General features: G+C 46.2%; 1 protein-coding gene across 1 annotated transcript in view; it reads left to right on the top strand.

Annotated features, from left to right (window-relative positions):
• Positions 1-17067, top strand: part of erf (Ets2 repressor factor) — a 40394-nt gene extending 23327 nt beyond the window's left edge. Inside the window, exons 2-5 of the mRNA XM_083926110.1 lie at positions 1664-1898; positions 8572-8684; positions 10399-11291; positions 11451-17067. Of these exons, the coding sequence (XP_083782236.1) occupies positions 1664-1898; positions 8572-8684; positions 10399-11291; positions 11451-12071 (1862 nt within the window). The 3' untranslated portion in view covers positions 12072-17067. The remainder of the gene's footprint in view (positions 1-1663; positions 1899-8571; positions 8685-10398; positions 11292-11450) is intronic.
• The last annotated feature ends 1349 nt before the right edge of the window (positions 17068-18416 follow it).

The raw sequence follows: 18416 nt of genomic DNA, 5'->3' as shown, positions 1-18416 counted from the left end.
TATCAGGCACACCGTATACTTTTTCAATAAACTGACACCTGCCATTTTTTTCTTGTTTACTTTATCGTTTTCCCAACCTATTTATAAATGAGCACACAGGGCAGACAATGAGATCACACATTGTGTAAATGGAAAAGTCATAATTGACTTAATTGCCATCTGGGCACCACATCCAGTCCACTTTGCCCTGAAATTTAGTTGCCAGGTGTCTTCTCTTTTAACTCTTTTACAACTCTTTGTTTCCCTATGTTTTTATGTCATCATCTGTTCTTTTGTACGGTTGTTTTTGTGTGTTATTGTGTGCTTTTATGGACCTGCCCCAAAGCATTTTCCTATGGAAACACGAGGCAATAAAAGTACTAAAACATGTCAAATTAGCGGTCCTACACACAGATTTGCATGCGTATGATGCATCGAATTTCATGTTCTATCAGTGCGATTGTGTCACGTGCCGTCACTGCAGTCAGTGGGCCACATCACACCTGTGTTATAGTCTGTCGGCCTTGAGCGTATCATTGTTAAAAGTTCACTGTCACTGCTATATAGATAGGACAGACTTTGTAGAGTGTGGGAAACTGATTGTAACCTCGCTATTTAGGAGGTAAGTGTGTTTCTCTACAGTTACATAAACACACACACACAAAATTCAGCATTGTTATATTGTGCCCATATGTTTCCCACCCTCTGCTTTCTCAGCCTGATTGCCAAGACACATCTGGTCCTAATGAGGTGTGTGTGCGTGCGTGCGTGTGCATGTGTGTGTGTGTGCGTGCGTGTGTGTGACTATGCCTCTGCTATGCATGCAGCCTTTCAGCCTGGCCTTGTGTTGAAGTGGTGTTGAGTCTTTTACTGCCACCCACTGCTTTACAACTCAAAGCCTATACTTTCAACTGTTGGATAATGGTGTGTGTGTTCTGATAGTAGTTATAAAACCGTAGCGTATATTTTGTCTGCACCTATCTCAAGGCCTGTTAATCTCTTATAACAGTGCTGATTTTCCAGCTTTGATGGCGATAGCAGTGCAGTTTTGATGCGACTGCGGCCTCTGGGAACAGATTTGGCTGAAATGCTCATCACCAGCTCTCTGGTTCACTTTGCACCAAGATGTGTGAAGGATTTCAGCGTCCACATGTTACCCTCGATTCTGTGATTTCCAACACGTCTCATGTCTTGTGTCCTTTCACATCGCGTCTACATCTCCTCCCATATTGTCTGTTCTTCTCTTTTCTCTGTTTAAAAAATCTGAACCCATCTACACACATATTTTTTGCCTTATGTTTATCACCAGAGAGGCTAAAAACAACCTTCCAACACAAAAAAATGGATGCCGTTTGACTGTTTCCTTGCACAATGTAACATGCCTTTTAGTGCCAAGAAATTGCCAAACACATAGTATAAAGTCCTGACTATTATTGGCTGTAAACACAAGCATTTTTCACAGATTGTGTTGTTTGGTACCAGAGCAGCTGCAGTCAAGGAGACAATTAACAGCTTCAGAAGGATAATGTGCAGTGCGCCAACAACTTGAGACAAACAAAAGACCAGACATGGTTTAAAAAAAAACAACAGATTGTTCTTGTTGTGTCCATTGTTGTCTTTGAAGTCACCTCGATTAATCATCATCCAGCTCAAACGCACCTCTTCTCGCTGCTCTCTCCCCCAGGGTTTGCTTTCCCGGACTGGGCCTACAAGCCCGAGTCGAGCCCGGGCTCCCGACAGATCCAGCTGTGGCACTTCATCCTGGAGCTTCTGAGGAAAGAGGAGTACCACGAAGTCATCGCCTGGCAGGGAGACTATGGAGAGTTTGTCATCAAGGACCCAGACGAGGTGGCCCGCTTGTGGGGGGCGAGGAAGTGTAAACCACAGATGAACTACGACAAGCTCAGCCGAGCGTTAAGGTGAGACTAACTTGGGTGAAAAGGGGTGAAATAAAATAAGGATGAGGCGTCACACACACTAAAATTCAACTTTTTAATTTACATGACATGGTACAAATGACTTAAATTGTGTCATCTGTCCGTGTCTGAGAGAGTCCTGTACGCAGCCCTCACCGACAGAAGTTCCCGAATGTCGGCATCTCTCCATTAACACATTTTCCATGGCCTTTTCTTGTCAACAACCCTTTCTTCTGATAGAAACGTCATCAGCTGCATCAGCATTAGCATCACTGTGAATCCTCCAGAAAATGAGCGGCTCTATTTACACTTTGGGCTCAATCAGAGACTAAACAGACTTTGTAGTAGAGAGCTGGGAGGGTAAAGCAGCGTTCTCACGTACAGCGTCACCAGGTAAAGTCTAGATAAGTTCAGGGCTGCAGTGTAATCGTTATAACGCAGGAAACTCAACACGTCCACAGCCAAAACGTGTCCATTCCTTTGTCACATACCTGGTCATCGCCGTCCACACGTGACACATGCCACAGAAACACAGCGATGTTCCCACAAAAGACAGGGAAGAAGAAGAAGAAGAAGAAGAATGTTCACTCATAAACGTGGATGCAAACAATGCAGGATTTAAAGTGTTTACAAAAAAAATGTCTTGAGAAAGAAACTGTTTTTGTTCAAACTCAAGAATACACACAAAGAGCTTTGTAGAGTAACACTGAATGTAAACAGAAACTTTACAAGACGGGGCACTTTTAACTCTAAAGTACTCCACTATAGAAACCAAGCTTCACACTTGTTTAACCTGATTTAACTCACATCAGGAGCAGAACCGCAGAGCCCAGTCTGATGGCACTTGTTCATACATTAACACCAATGACAAACCCTGGCTTTTCCCTGGTCTTTCCTCCTTTCACTCGTGAGTAAAGCTAGTCTGCACCGATGCTAATATTTAGCTTCATATTCAGGTCATATGTCCTTGATGGGTATCAACACCATCACATAATGGCGAGGAGCCCAGACAGGTCAGTTTCAAGTTACAAAACGGGAATCGTGTCGTTTTGAACTCCAGATGAACTGTGATATACTCGGTTGAGCACACAAGACCAATTTCCTATTTGTTAGGGGTAAGATAGCAGTACGACAGGGGTTAAGGGTAACAGCGTTTCCCTTCACCAGGCTTGGATCAAGATGTATTTTTAAAATTATTCCCAGCTTTTTTTTATCTCTCTATTCTGTTTGTTCACACTTGACGAGGTGTAAAAAACGAGCCGATTTGGCATTTCAAATGAGTGGAAGCTGAATAATAGAAGCAGGAGGAAAGTAGGGATTAAAAGCTGTCGTTTATTTCTCTTATTGTAAATTCTGTTGAGTCTCAAGACTATGAACCGAGAAGACGCTGGAGCTTATGTCCGTCTTCTGTCAACGCTTCTGCTCGCTGTTAAATGAGGATTGACAGGAACATTTTCGAGATCATGCTCCTTTCCGCCATTAAATTGATTGTATGTAATGTTGGTGAACTTTCTTTTAATGTTTAATCTCTTATTTCTAAATTAAATTAAATTAAATTTGAGGTTAATTACATTTGTGTTGAGAAAAAAAGGGATTGGGTGTTTTTGAGCATCTGCGCTTCGTGCTGAAAGTCCAGGGCGACAGCAGATATAGAAACACACACCTTCACCCTCCGCAGAGCACATGTGGGATGCTGCAGAGTTTTATTTAGCTGCCAGTCTGTTCATGTACGCACACGCACTCCACACGCACACACACACACACACACGCACTCCACACGCACACACACACACACACACACACACACACAAACATACTCTGCTAGTCATCAATGTCCCCTCCTGTTTTGTAGGTTGGTGCGGGTCATAGTTTGCTATGGTGATGACTAGTTATACACACACACACACACACACACACACACACACACACACACACACACACACACACACACACACACACACACACACTCACTCACTCACACACCCCCGTGTACACACACATACACTTAACACCTTGTTATATGTCAGCCCTCCTCCAGCCCATCTGTGTCTTGTTTGTTGCTTAAACCTTTTTTTGTCTTTGACTTGGCCTCGTACGACTGCATATTTAAACACTCAGAACTTTTCCTTTCTTGAACTTGTATCAGAGTTAACAGGACAGAAAAGTGTATTTTCCTTTTATTTTGAGCAGACAGTAGTGAATGTGTCAGAAGCTCCTTTCACACACAGATTCTGCAAAAGCATTGAAATGAAGGAGTGCCGACCCAGTTGTGACTTCACACAGAACCCCAGCAATGTGAAAGCAAAAGTGGCATCAGCGCCTAGTGTGCGTGTGAGCCAATCTGCATGGTCCATAAACCAGCAACATAATAAATAATCAGAGCACAACTGTCAGGAGAGAGAGAAGGACAAACTTAGTCTACTCTGAACGCTGCTTTGTCACTTTTTGACCCCCCTGTGGGTCAACTCACGCATCACTACTGAGTTCTTCTGCCCAAACGCAGAGCAGTTGCACAATCTGTGAAAACTGAATGTATCTCTGCCTCTCTCTGTCTGCTCCTGAGAGCGTCGACTCCTTATTGGATTGGAACAACCAATAAGACCGGAGGAGTCTCTGACGCAGCGTCAGTGACTGCCCATGGACTCGGATCAAACTGTGAAACTAGGCAGAGCTGGTCGAATATGAATCAGCATTCTGTTACTGTGTTGCATGTTTCTCACAGGAAGTGTCTTCAGACACATATATTAGACTATCGTTTAGCTGCAAAATGAGAATTTGTCCTGCCGGTCAGTTTGTGGGGAGGCCTCGTTCTCATTTGACTTTAAATGGCTCGTATCCTTAATAAGGAAATAAGCCCACAGAGGTTTAACAGTACATAAACAGTCAATTTGATACAGGAGCAGTTACTTTCTCTCTGGTCTCTGTGAGTGTTTTACATCAAACACCATCTGCAGCCAAACTTTGTTGTGAATGTCTTTTCTGTGGTTTGCAAACCTCTTTTATTTGAATGAACGGCTGTTAATTAATTCTGACGTCTCTGCAACAAAGTTCCCCCTCTGTTAGATGTCAAGTCTTTGATCGATGCTTCTCTGCATCTTTGAAGTGCGTGCGTGCGCGTGTGTGTGTGTGTGCGTGCGTGCGCGTGTGTGTGTGCGTGCGTGCGCGTGCGTGCGTGCACGTGCGTGTGTGCGTGCGTGTGATACATAGAGGCCCAATCTCAAAGACCTTTCTAGTTTATTTGAAGGAGGTTCAGATGGTCTTCAAAGAGCAGGAGGCCTGGAGCGAGCCTGGGCCCGGTGTGTGAGACAGGCTGGCCCATAGTGACTCAATAGTGCGTGTGTGTGTGTGTGTGTGTGTTCCACCACGACTCGTTTAAAGTGCCATCCATCCACACGTCTGTGAACATTATGTCCTTTCAGCCTTTACTGTACATGCAGGCCTGATATTAACATCCACTCATACATAATGCTGTTCGTGTGTGTGTGTGTGTGTGTGTGTGTGTGTGTGTGTGTGTGTGTGTGTGTGTGTGTGTGTGTGTGTGTGTGTGTGTGTGTGTGTGTGTGTGTGTGTGTGTGTGTGTGTGTGTGTGTGTGTGTGTGTGTGTGTGTGTGTGTGTGTGTGTGTGTGTGTGTGTGTGTGTGTGTGTGTGTGTGTGTGTGTGTGTGTGTGTGTGGTATATATCGTTCTGATTAGTTTTTCCCGTCTTTTCTGCACGTAGTGTGTTTTGCATATATGCCTGCTTGTCATGTTCTTGTTAATTTCCACCTGTTTTTAAATGGTGAACCTCAGCACAGATATTTGGACCTGTTGTTTAAAAGGAAATGACGTTCTTCTCTTAAAGCCATTTTCTTAGGTGACACGTTTCAGCAAGTTAGAGTTTTATCTTATCTCACTTACCTTCTCATGTCGAACTCTGCACATACATCGTTCTGCACAGGGAATTCCAAGCATCCACTCCAAGCACAGGGACAAGAGTGGTGGGGGATTTTAATTGGTAATTAGACAAAGTTTTCCACCGCTGCGAGCCCCAATACTTTGAATTTATTGTTGAAATTACTCGATGCCAAACTGTGAACTCTCAAATCGCCGCTCTAGTATGTTTTGTGTGTGCTCAGAAGTTTTTCCCAGTTATTGCATGTTTTCTGCACGTATGTTTGAGGCCTTTCACTCATTGAGTCACACACACACACACACACAGACACACACACACACACACACACACACACACACACACACACCTACTCTACTTTGTTCTGTATTGTGCCAAACTCCAGTGACTAATACTCTGATCATAACGAAGCAGCGATACAGCTGGGCACGGCTTCATCAGTGTGATAAATATTATATCCGTCACTGCTAGTGTTGATTTTAGGAAACTGATATTTTCTAATCTCTTATTTACATCTTGATTCAGAAAAGTTAATCGTCTTCCGTCCTTTTGTAGCTCTGTAGAAAGGCGAGTTAAGCTCCAGCGTGAAGCATATTGACTTAAAGTTAAATATTGTTTTGCTTTTACTTCCTAGAATAAGTTTTTTACCATTTGGTGAATTTTAAACACTGGATTATTGTGTTTATATGAACATTAATTCACCCCACTGATATAAAATTCAACTCTCTGTATCTTCTATTCTCTTATTGACAGTGAGAGACATGTGTAGAGCCTCTTGTTAAAGCAAATCCATGTTGTTGTTGTGTACAACTCTAACCACTGAAGCGCCTCTCTGCTCCATCTGACGGGAAAATGACGAATGCTGTATTACATTTCCCAGAATGAAGCGGCCAGTCTCAGCTGAATGAGATACAGTGATTTATAAGTTCTTATGTAAAGAACTATGAATGTGGTTTGTTCCCGAGGCTATCGGTGAGTCACAGGGAGCCATTTTATCTGCTGATGAGCTGTCAGCGGCTCGCTATTCACTGCTCTACTTCGCTCTGTGTATCGATGATGACTAATGCACTTACTAATGGAGCCGCCTGGGTAAGAACATCACAACGGCTGTCTCACTTCCTTTAGTAAGCGGTGATTTTGAATGTGTGTCCACGCTCTGAGCAGCTTGTTTGGTTACGTACTGTACACCGAGTTATGTCGAATTATCACCCAGTTAGTGCTTTTACAGCGCCATTGAGGTTTCTGTTACATTACGTTGTTTTCTACCTTTTAAATACGGTAAACTGTAGCCAACAAGCAAACACCGATTCAGTAGCATTAAACATGAACATCTCAGTGGGTTCAGTGGAGGTGCGCCCTCTATAGCTAAACTACAAGGTCAACTTTTCAGAGCTTTAGCCCCACGAATAAAGGAAACAACCAATCACGTTGTGTTGTTTACGTATGAGTATTATAAAACATCTACACAGGCTCTGTAGTACCTTACCAGACCTCTTTATACATCCATCCATTTTTATTATTTGATAAAGGCAGCGCAGACAGATCCACTCCTCATGTTCTTACCTTTCACAATAAAAGACACACACACACACACAGACACACCACACACACACACAGTACGTAGCGAACTGCTTACTAGGGGGAACTAAAATTCGGAGCATTTTGCTAAAAGGAAGCTCAATGAAATAGCTTACAGTAGCTCAGTGTAAGAAGAAGAAGAATTCCTTTATTAGTCCCGCAAATTCAATTTTCACTCTATTTTTTCATATTACACACACACACAGGCCTGAAATACACACACATGCACAGACAGGACCTATATACATGCAATCAATGGAGAGATGTTAGAGCGAGGGGGGCTGCCAGTGACAGGCGCCCCGAGCAGTTGGGGGTTTGGTGCCTTGCTCAACAGCACCTCGGCAGTGCCCAGGAGATGAACTGGCACCTCTCCAGCCACCAGTCCACACTCCATTCATGGTCCACACAGGGACTCGAACCAGCAACCCTCCGGTTCCCAGCCAAGTCACCTATGGACTGAGCTACTACCGCCCAGTGTTAGCTTTTCGTTTTTTTCCTCCTCTGGCTAGAGTCGAAACATCCGCAGCTAACCTCCGTCCCTCCACTCAGCCGCAGAAACGAGACACGGGACACTTCTGTTGGTCTTGAGGGTCATTTATTTGTGCTCAGACTGTAGCTACTGTACAGTCACTTGATATCTATCTCCTGCTCTGATCGCTCTCTCTCTTCTACTCACACTGCATCTGCCCTCACTCCCCCCACTCGCTTCAGCAGCATCCCCAGAAGAACCCAAACCTTCCGTAGCAAATGAGCTGCCGCAAATATGCAAACTCAAGGCTGATTTTCGTGTAATTTATTCGTCAAGCCCCCGGTGCGTAAAGGCCTGAAGGTGGAGTCAGCCACTGCCAAGATGGCCCACACTGATCCTCACAACAGCTCAAACCTACGGGTGACGTTGTGGAGACTACGTCCATGTTTTATAAGGTTTACGTTGCCAACAAGATTACTAAATGTCCGCACATGAGCCAACTGTCACAGTTTATTGGGAAAATAATGGACTGTGGTTATTGGTTGATCATTTCTATTGCACTGTGAAAAATCGCTGGCTGGATTTGCAGCTGTGAGTCGTTTCGTGGCAAACATGAGAAATCTTACTTCAGTCCATATTTTCAGCTGGGAAAATGTGCACGGTGAGCTGACTACTTTAAAATGTTAACACAAGATGTATTTAACAATGGTAACTCACTCTGTCCATCCTTCTCTCTTCAGATACTACTACAACAAGAGGATCCTCCACAAGACCAAAGGAAAAAGGTTCACCTACAAGTTCAACTTCAACAAACTAGTGCTGGTCAACTACCCCTTCATCGACATGGGCTCTGGTACGTTACACACCCAGGTGCCGGGTTAGCAAACCCTTGTGTGTGCAGCCTCAGACACGAAAGAATAGACTTCTTACTTAATAAGCACTTAAACTGGAGTCTTTGACATCAGAGACCCCGGCCCGGATCCGAGTACACTTGTACTGCGGGTTTGGTTCATCGATCCGTGCCAGGTTCTACTTGAAATGGTTCATTTGTAATCGGGTATGGTTCACATCAGGTGAAAAAATCACCTGCAAAACACAGAAGAGGACTGCTTTTTAACATGAGTAGCAGCCGGCAAGTTGAGTTGCAAAGGCACCGCCGGGGGGGAATCATACTCAGGCACAGAACAAATCAGTTGTACCTGATATGGAAATGCCTTTAACCTTGTGTCCAACACGTTTCTTTCTTTTTCTGCCCTGATGATCCCATGGTAACCGAATGGTAATGTTATATAAAAAATAATGTAATAACACTTGACAGCAAGGACCCGTTAAAGGAGTGAAAGGTCTTGGACAGATAAAACTCTTTGGCCCTCGTGTGTCTGTAAATTTGCGGTCCTTGCTGTGTGTGAATTCCTAAATTGCTGAAAAGCTGTGGCAAAAAAAACAAAACCAAGTCATGTACCTCGATCTTCCGAGGGAGACCAGGGAATTAGTAAAATAAAATTATAACAATGGCCCAAAAAACTACGACTGGCGACGTACTTAGTCATCGCCAATAGCCGATATATCGGTCCAATCAGATCGTAGCAGAACTGCAAATCATGCACAAACTGATTCTGGCTGTATTGTGTGTGTTTGTTTGCCTGGTTTCTTTGTGCCTGTGTGTGTGTGTGTGCGTGCGTGCGTGCGTATGTGCGGTGTCTTCTAAGACACCAGTGTGCCACGTCCCAGTTTATCCCTCTCCTCCTCTGAAGTCGTCTCTCGTTCTGGTCTCGGCCACCCAGTGTAAACACAGCCCATATGGAGCGCTGGGATACCGGGTGACATAAGCGCAGCACGAAACTTTAATTATAGCCTCCGTGTGATGTGGCCCACACACTGACATGTTGTGATATGATGGTTTCATACGAGGGTTACACACATGCCCACGTCAATCTGGATTGATAGGCAAGTACAGGCGCTCACAAACATACACACCAGAGACGTTTTTGCTCCTCACACATGGCTGGGCTTTTTTTTTTTTTTTTTTTTGGGAGGTAAAAAAAAAGTAAAGCGACCCACACACTCTGGAAAAAAACAGAGGAACCCAACCCATGTTTGTGATGGCAGTCAGAGCGACTTTTCCAATATTTAATTCTGGCACGTGCACGTATGCCAAGAATTTATTGCAGTGCCACAGTCTCCCTGGCAGGAGAGAGAGAGAGAGAGAAAGAGGGAGAGGAGGGGTTGAAAGAGAAGGGAACTTGTGGCTTTGTGTAACCCACTGTTTTCTTTCTGTGTGCCTGTGACCCTCTGGGTAAAATAGTTGGAGTTATGAGAGACATGTGAACTACTCTCATTAGTTACTTTTCCCTTCTCTTCAGTTTAAAGGGCTGGTACATCACTGGTACGCATGTCAGATATCTGTCGTCATTATTTTTTTTAAAGGATATTTCACCCATTTAAATTCAGGTCTGTGTTGACCAAGGGTCATCTCAACACAATGCTTAAATTACCATGCAAAGACCTGGATTATAATTGAATCATTTCTACTTCAGTGTTGACTAACTCAGCCCTCCCCTGCACAGGTCGTGTCCCTCAGAGTGCCCCTCCAGTGCCAACCGGAGGCAGTCACTTCCGTTTCCCGCCCTCCACGCCGTCAGATGTCCTCTCCTCCAGCGAGGAGCTGCGCAGCCCAGGCATGTTCAGCAGCGTAGCTCGCCGCATGGCCCGTGGCTCTGTGAGCGACTGCAGCGACGGCACCTCCACCAACTCTGAGCTGGAGGAGGCCGTGGGGGCCGATGAGCGAGGCGTTGGGCCCGAGAGGGCTTACAGGGGCCTGCTTCCTCCACGTCTGCCTCATGATTCTCTCTTCAGGATCTATCCGAACCCAGGAGGGCTCGCCAGACATGGCCCCAGGGTCCACCCAGATTCTCTGTCTCCATTCCCTGTCTCCCCACTGCCCGGCCCCGGCGGTCTCATGGGCCCAACTCTGTCCCCAGCCCTGTCCATGACCCCTACGCCCCACATGTCCTACACCCCCTCTCCCTCCATGTCCTCCCCCATGTTGGGATCCCACTTCTCCTTCAACCCAGAGGACATGAAGCACTACCTGCAGGCCCACACCCAGTCCGTCTACAACTACCACCTCAGCCCCCGAGCCTTCCTCCACTACCCCAACATCATCATCCCTCAGCCCCACCGCCCCACCCCGGAGAAGCCAGCCGCCCATCACCTCCACGGCCCACCCCTGCCGCTCTCTCATTCGCTCGGCCAGCAGCAAGGAGGCGGGGATGAGGGGCAGCAGCACCCGTCGCCGTTCAAGTTCAAGCTGCAGCCGCCGCCGCTCGGACGCAAACAGAGGGAATCCGGGAGCTCATTGGCCTCTGCTTCTTCCTCTTCCTCCAGCCAGTCCTCCTCATACACAGGGTCTAGTCAGATAATCAACTCTGCTTTGGCTGCAGGGCCGCCTAAGATCAAGGTGAGACAGCACGCGTGCACACACACACACACACACAGGATGTAGTGTTTCCACTTAGGGACGGTTCTTGGTTTCGGAAATGCCTCTCAAACATTTCAAGTATGAATGACGTCTGGTCGGAGTCATAAAATAAAATTATGAAATATTCTTCCTCTCCAGGTGGAGCCCATATCAGACATCGAGTCAGAGGAAGAGGTGGAGGTGACTGACATCAGTGAGGAAGATGATCTCAATCACAATGATGAGGATGAAGGCGAAATCTTCACCCCGACCTCTCGCCACCATCACCTCCAGCTCAACAACCTCCATCGAGCCAACGGAAACGGAAGCAGCCTTTCAGCCCTTCCACACAGTAACCCCGACGACGACCCTGACGACGACGAGGTCTTCAAGACTCCCGCCACGCCTCCCATTGGCAGCGGCGGGCTGGCCTTCCCTCTGATCAACCTGAAGAGCGAGCCAGGGCAGGCAGCTCCCATCAGCCCCGGAGGCACGCGCTGCATCCCGCTCAAACTCCGCTTCAAGCGCCGCTGGAGCGAAGACCAGAAGATGGAGGCGGACGGCGAGAGGGACGAGGCGGAGGACAAGAAAGTGAGGGCTGACGGAGAGGAGGAGGTGGAGGGGAAGAGGATGGGGGTGGTGGAGAACGGGGGAGGAAGAGCTGGAGCGGGAGGTGTTATTTTGGGGTTAATGCCGCCACCGCCTCCCACTCAGCGCAGAGCGAGCTCGGAGCTGCAGAGAGCTACGGCGCAGCTGTCTCTGGAAAACCCTGGCTGCTGAGCTTCACACACACACACACACAGGCACACACACACACCGCTCTGAGTCTCATCTGCAAACTTAATAGTTCTAGACCCTGACGCTTTGTGGTTTCTTGACAGCAGCGGTGAACGTAGCAGGTTTTGTGTGATTAAGGTGAAAAATGGCGGCGGCAACTGAAATGTGATTATGGAAACACTTTAATGTTGAAGTCTTAAACAGGATGATTAAAGGAGTAGTTGGGCACATTTCTTGACCTTCAGCCGCAAAAGCTACTTAAATTACTTCACATAAAACATAAATATTTCCATGCTTATGTTACATCCACATGGTGACAGTGCAAGAACAAGACGTTACCATAATTACCCTTCAGCGTCTGTCAGTGTCTGCAGCATCAGCACCTTTTTAGAGCTTTAACAGGAAAATAATCAACACTATTTTCGATTAATTAAGTCATTGCTCCTGCAGAAAATGCTGTTATGGATATTTCTCAGTTTAATATCATATTCAACTGCATATTGTTGAGTTTTCACCATTCTCTGACATTTCACTGACTTAACAATTAATCGATTCATCCAGAAAATACTGAGCGGATTCACCGATAATGAAAATAACCCTTCACCACAACCTCCTACGGTCAGTACTGTCAGCAGGCAGCCACCAGACAGTGTGTCCTGTGTAAAATCAGATGTGTCTGCAGCCTCTAACGCACCCCCATCAAACATGAACACAGCAGTGTGTTTCTGCTGCGACTCACCACATTAAGAGATAATCAAACTTAGTCTGTATATGCCTTTTTTTTACATTAGTGTCCTACAGAGAGACAGCGAGTCTACTCTTAATATCTCTTAGGAATTGCACATTGCCTTTTCACTGCCTCCTCGCCCTCATAGCGCCAGTTAAACCTGCCTCTCATCGCCCCCCGTGCCCGCGTTACGTCTTTTAATGCGTCTCTTTGTTTGTTCGGTGCAGTGAAAATCATCACAGTCACCCTAAAGAGTACAAAGGCACCCTGGACTGTACAGCAGCACATTGACTGATTTGCTCCCTCCCTCCCCCTCCCCCTCATTTTTACTCATCATACCATAACAAACACATCCTAATGTTACTAAAGAACACTTTCAGCAGCCCGGATAGAGATTACAGAAGTGCCTCTCTGTCTGCAGCCATCACCCAGCAGTTGTTTACAAGATGGAGGGACGTGAGGAGAAGAACCTGAGGAGGTTATTAGAACGAGCGCTCCAATCACACGGTCTGTTCTCCAGCAAACAGCTCGGACACTATCGGACTCCTCATCCTCCGCTCATTCACTACAGTGTATAAAGACATGAACCGAGGGTGGATACTTCGAGGACAGTCAGACTAACCCCCAGAGTGGGAGAGGGAGATCGTGATGAACTGGCATCGACCTCTCAACCGCCGACCGGCCACACAAGACATTTGTTAGCCAGCAGACGTGGACGCGGTTCCCACTGTACAGACGAAAGAGGACAAAAACCCTGGGTCTCTGAGGAAAGAGCCGGATCTTTCTCTCCTCCTTCTGAGGAAACGGAGAAACAGCTACGAGAAAGGCTGTAATTACACACACACTCCTCTCTTGTGTGTGGACCCAGAACATGCCTCCAGGATACAAAAGCCTGTCGCACAGTCTTTCTGAGGGGTTCGGAGGGCGTTCGTCCTGTTTTCTCTCCCACTGACGTACAGATCGACTGCTCTCTTCTGCATTCCCCCAGGTTTTTTCCTTGTTTTTTTAAAAAGGTGTATTCTTTCTCGTGCCTCTTTAACGACACGGACAGTATTTTAGGGCATTCGCGGCGATCTGAGGACTTTCTGTATTTTGGAGACGACAGCCGAATCTGTTCACGTGACGTTTTTGAGAAGCGAACTTGTCAAAGGGGGGGAGAACGGGGGAGGGGGAGGGGCGGGACGGACCATGTAATGAATGTCCAGCATCAAGGTTAACTCAGGCAAACCTTCACTGAGATACGGAGAAACTTATTTTTTACAGTGCGTCGTTTTATTCATTTAGTTCAAAAAGGAAAAAGAACATGACGGCCATTTTAACGAACAAACGATTCCTAATGAGATTGTGCCTTTTCTTAAGCCAACGAGAGTTTTATCCCCCAGCAAAATGATTTATCACACACACACACACACAGACACAGACGCGCGCACACACACACACACACAGACACAGACGCGCACACACACACACACAGAGACGCACACGCACACACAGTACCACCATGCCTTCTGTTTTTTTTGTAACAGAGAGATACAGAATAATTAAATTTACACATATATATTTTATTCAAATATATATTGAATTCAAATATTATATTTCAATATGGTCATTTGATACAAATCAGGAGAATCCTACTATTTTTAACGGTAAAGATGTGTGTATATATTCTAACGGGCATATTATTACCAGTATAATGCAGCCTTTGCCTTCTCACCCTTGCCTTCTCTTGACCTTTGAGCTGCAGTGACAAAGGCCGCCGGTATCAGAGTTTTATATTTATATTGTAAAAGTTTAAAAACAAACAAAAAAACAAACAGTTATTGTGTGTTCAGTGGAAGGAGGAGGGTGCGGCGGAGCATTGAGCAGAACCTTTTAACCAGGCCTGGGTCGAATCATATTTACCTTGTTGACGGGCGTGTTTGTTTTTAAAGGGTTGGTTCAGATTTTTGTTTTGAAGTGTGGTTGTTTGAGTCACTCGTCCACAGTCAGTGTGTTACCTGACGATGGCGGTCGGTCGGCATGCTCCCAGTTTGAAGAAGCTAGACAGAAGCTAAGCAATGTACGGGTACGGTACAGTTGAAAGTTACACGAGGGAACTGAGGGTCGTCTCCATGTTCTCTTCAAAGCCGCCAGACTGCGTTGATAAAAACATCGATTTTAACTCAGAGTACAGGAGTTGCTGGTCAACCGCGGCCTCTATCGGCTAGCTTGTTTGCTCGTCTCGTTAGATCCTAACCCTTTAAAACACCAAAAGCGCACAATAACGCAAACTAACTGATCGAGGCAGCTGCAGTGGACCAGCACCTCCTGTGACCTGTGAGGTAGAATCTGTGTTTTTTGTCTGGTGGCTTTGACGAGAGCAGAGAACAGCTTCGGTTTTCCATGTGTAAACTGAAACGGGTCGTCTGACGGCGAGGCAAAGTGTTGAGAATATTCTAAATATAGCGCAAACTTAAACTGATATTACAGAACATTTCTTAGCTGACTGTCTGCGTCTCATCTACACCGACTATGGAAGAACCTCGAACACACACACTTTAGAAACGACGCCCGTAACGTCCTTGGAGAGGGTTACCGCATCAGAACACACAGAGAGGTGAATTCGATTCCCGCTTTGTTCTGCGCGGTAAACCCCACCTGCATGCAGCTAATAGAGAACCTCAAAGTGTTCGGCAGCCGCGGTTTGACCCACGGTCTGCTTGGAAACCGCGGAGGCGCAGGTCGTGACGGGGAGCTGGTGACGGTGTCGCGTGTTCAGAGCAGGCGTCTGATTGGACGACAGCAGGTTTTCAGCTCTGTCACCTCGCTGAGAGAGAGCAGGGCCGTAGCTGCTGATAGGACTGGACTTTGTTTTGGACTCTGGACTCGAGCTGGCTTTGTGTGACACACACACACACACACACACACACACACACACACACACACACACACACACCCTGTCCTGGTTACAGTGAGGCTTTACTGTGGCTAGAATAAAGGGAAACATGACATCACACGTGACATCAGACGCCTCCACAGTCTCTCATGAGTAGACGGCAAACCATAGAAACTACACACACATTTAAAACACACACACACACACACACACACACACACACACACACACACACACACACACACACAGAGGAAATGGCATCATAAAACCTCAGAGCAGAGTGGAGAGAGAGGGACTTCCCATAACCCGACTCGCTGACTTTGCTCGGTGTGTACGTGCACTTGTATACACATCTATGATTATGGCACGTACACACACACACACACACACGTAACTCTTGAGCACGTTTTTAAAACCAGCCGATGACGTCTCTCTTATTTAGTCCCAGTTTTCTTGTCCAGATTGTCCAACAAGCTCCAGTCTTGTGTGTGTTTGATTTAAAAACTCCACCAGACACACAAAGACTCTTCCATCTCTCCTCCTAAATGTCTTTTTAACACAATCAGCTTGAAAAGGGGTCGAACCCTCACCCTAATTGTCAGCGGAGATGACTAAAAGCGCCGGCAAGAGAAAATAAAAGTGTTAAATGCTTGAGATGTGGCAGGTTCAGAGTGTCTGGTAGAGACGGACTCAAACAGCGAGCCGAGCTGTTGCTGAACTGTTGCACCCGCGCTGCCTTTACCCGTCGTGGCTTCAAACACACAAACACACAAAGACATGAACTGTTTAGACTTCATCCATGCTGTGTTTATGGTTTCCTTCTGTATTCTTCGGACATATTACTGTCTTACTCTTGTAATTATTATCTTATTAACATGAATATTGTTTTGATTCTGTTGTTCCCTCGCTCTCTTCTCTGTGACTCTTTTGTTCCAGTTTGCACTCTTCCCCACAAACTTCACCTAGTCGGCTTCGGTGCAGTATTTCTTTCCTTTATTTTTTAATTTTATTGTTTTTACTCGTGCTGATTTTATAACCGTGTTCCCATCATGGACGAGAGGAGGGTCGCGTAACCCCCGCATGATATACAGCAGGGGGAGAAACTTATTGTTTATCTTTTCTTTCTTTTTTTATGTTGTATATATATATTTTTTCCATTATGGAGGATTCTGTAAGAAAACAAGCTTTGTACTGTTTAACCGTCGTATTATTTGACACGCGTCCCCTCCTCTGGGGGTCTCTGTCCCCTCCTCTCATGTCCTCCTCGACGGGGGAGCGCTCACTCCAGAGGAGAGACGGGGACTTTTCGTTTGTGTCGCGGAGGAACCACCTGTACTTTAGTTTCTCTTCTCTCTGTTCATCTTCATTTGTAATTAAACAATAATCAGGGTTCATTAAAAAAAAAGGTGAAAATGGATCAGTTTGTCTGTCTTTCAGTTATTCACATGCGTCACAACGTCTTAAAGTGACGGTACACCGAATATTTCGGGTCTGTGGGAGAGTTCAAGGAGCCAGTTGAGGTGGTTCAGGATCATCTGGTAAGGATGAACCCTGGGCGCCTCCCTAGGGAGGTGTTCCAGGCACGTCCAGCTGGGAGGAGGCCTCGGGGAAGACCCAGGACCAGGTGGAGAGATTAGATCTCCACACTGGCCTGGGAACGCCTCAGGATCCCCCAGTTAGAGCTGGTTAATGTGGCCCGGGAAAGGGAAGTTTGGGGTCCCCTGCTAGAGCTGCTGCCCCTGAGACCCGACCCCGGATAAGAGGCTGAAGATGAGATGAGATGGAAAGTTCAAGATGTCACCTTGAGCTCCAGGGGAAACAATCCTAAACAATATTGGGACCGAACAATGACAATCATTTGGGGTTCACACACACACCCACCCACGCTGTAGTCCGATCTCCTTCCTTTATGGGGACCGTTTTGTATTCAACAACCTGCCTCCTCCTCGTCGTGTCAGTCTCTCTCTCTCTCTCTCTCTCTCGCTCTCTCTCTCTCTCTCTCTCTCTCTCTCTCTCTCTCTCTCTCTCTCTCTCTCTCTCTCTCTCTCTCTCTCTCTCTCTCTCTCTCTCTCTCTCTCTCTCTCTCTCTCTCTCTCTCTCTCTCTCTCTCTCTCTCTCTCTCTCTCTCTCTCTCTCTCTCTCTCTCTCTCTCTCTCTCTCTCTCTCTCTCTCTCTCGTGCTCTGTACTCGTCAAAGTCCTGGCACATTATGTGAAAGAACAGCCATCCAGGGACAGGCATTCTCACTTCTGCTCACAATAGCTCTGTGATTGACTTTTATATATATTTATATTTTGTCCCCTTTGAGACAGCGGCAACAAAAAGACCTTGATGGGGGGGGGGTGACAATGGGACTGATTCAGGAGGAGGGAGAGATGGTGTGAGAGGCAGACCTTGTCACTTTCTCTCTGTTCAAGAGCAGCGACTTTGGAAGACAGTGTTGGTCTTTGTTGAACACCGTTTTATTCTTGTGTAGCTTTCCTCTGTAAACATTCAGACGACAGATGTGTGTTCAGTTTAAGGCTCAAATGTCAGATCACCCGTCCCATAATGTAAAAAGTGAGACGTCCATGTCTTTATTTATTATAAATCAGCTCGAGGTGCTAAATAAATACAGTTAAAGTATAAAAACGCAGAAACACACAGCGCGTATGCAGACACCTGTCCTGTTTTGACCCGACTTTGTCAAGTGTTATTCAGAATACAGACTGTCCCCACATTTAAGAGTAAAGACAAAGCAAGGCAAA

Source organism: Echiichthys vipera (assembly GCF_963691815.1).
Source record: "Echiichthys vipera genome assembly, chromosome: 13".
In the NCBI taxonomy this organism is placed as follows: Eukaryota; Metazoa; Chordata; class Actinopteri; order Perciformes; family Trachinidae; genus Echiichthys; species Echiichthys vipera.
This window is presented reverse-complemented; position numbering and strand designations above follow the sequence as displayed.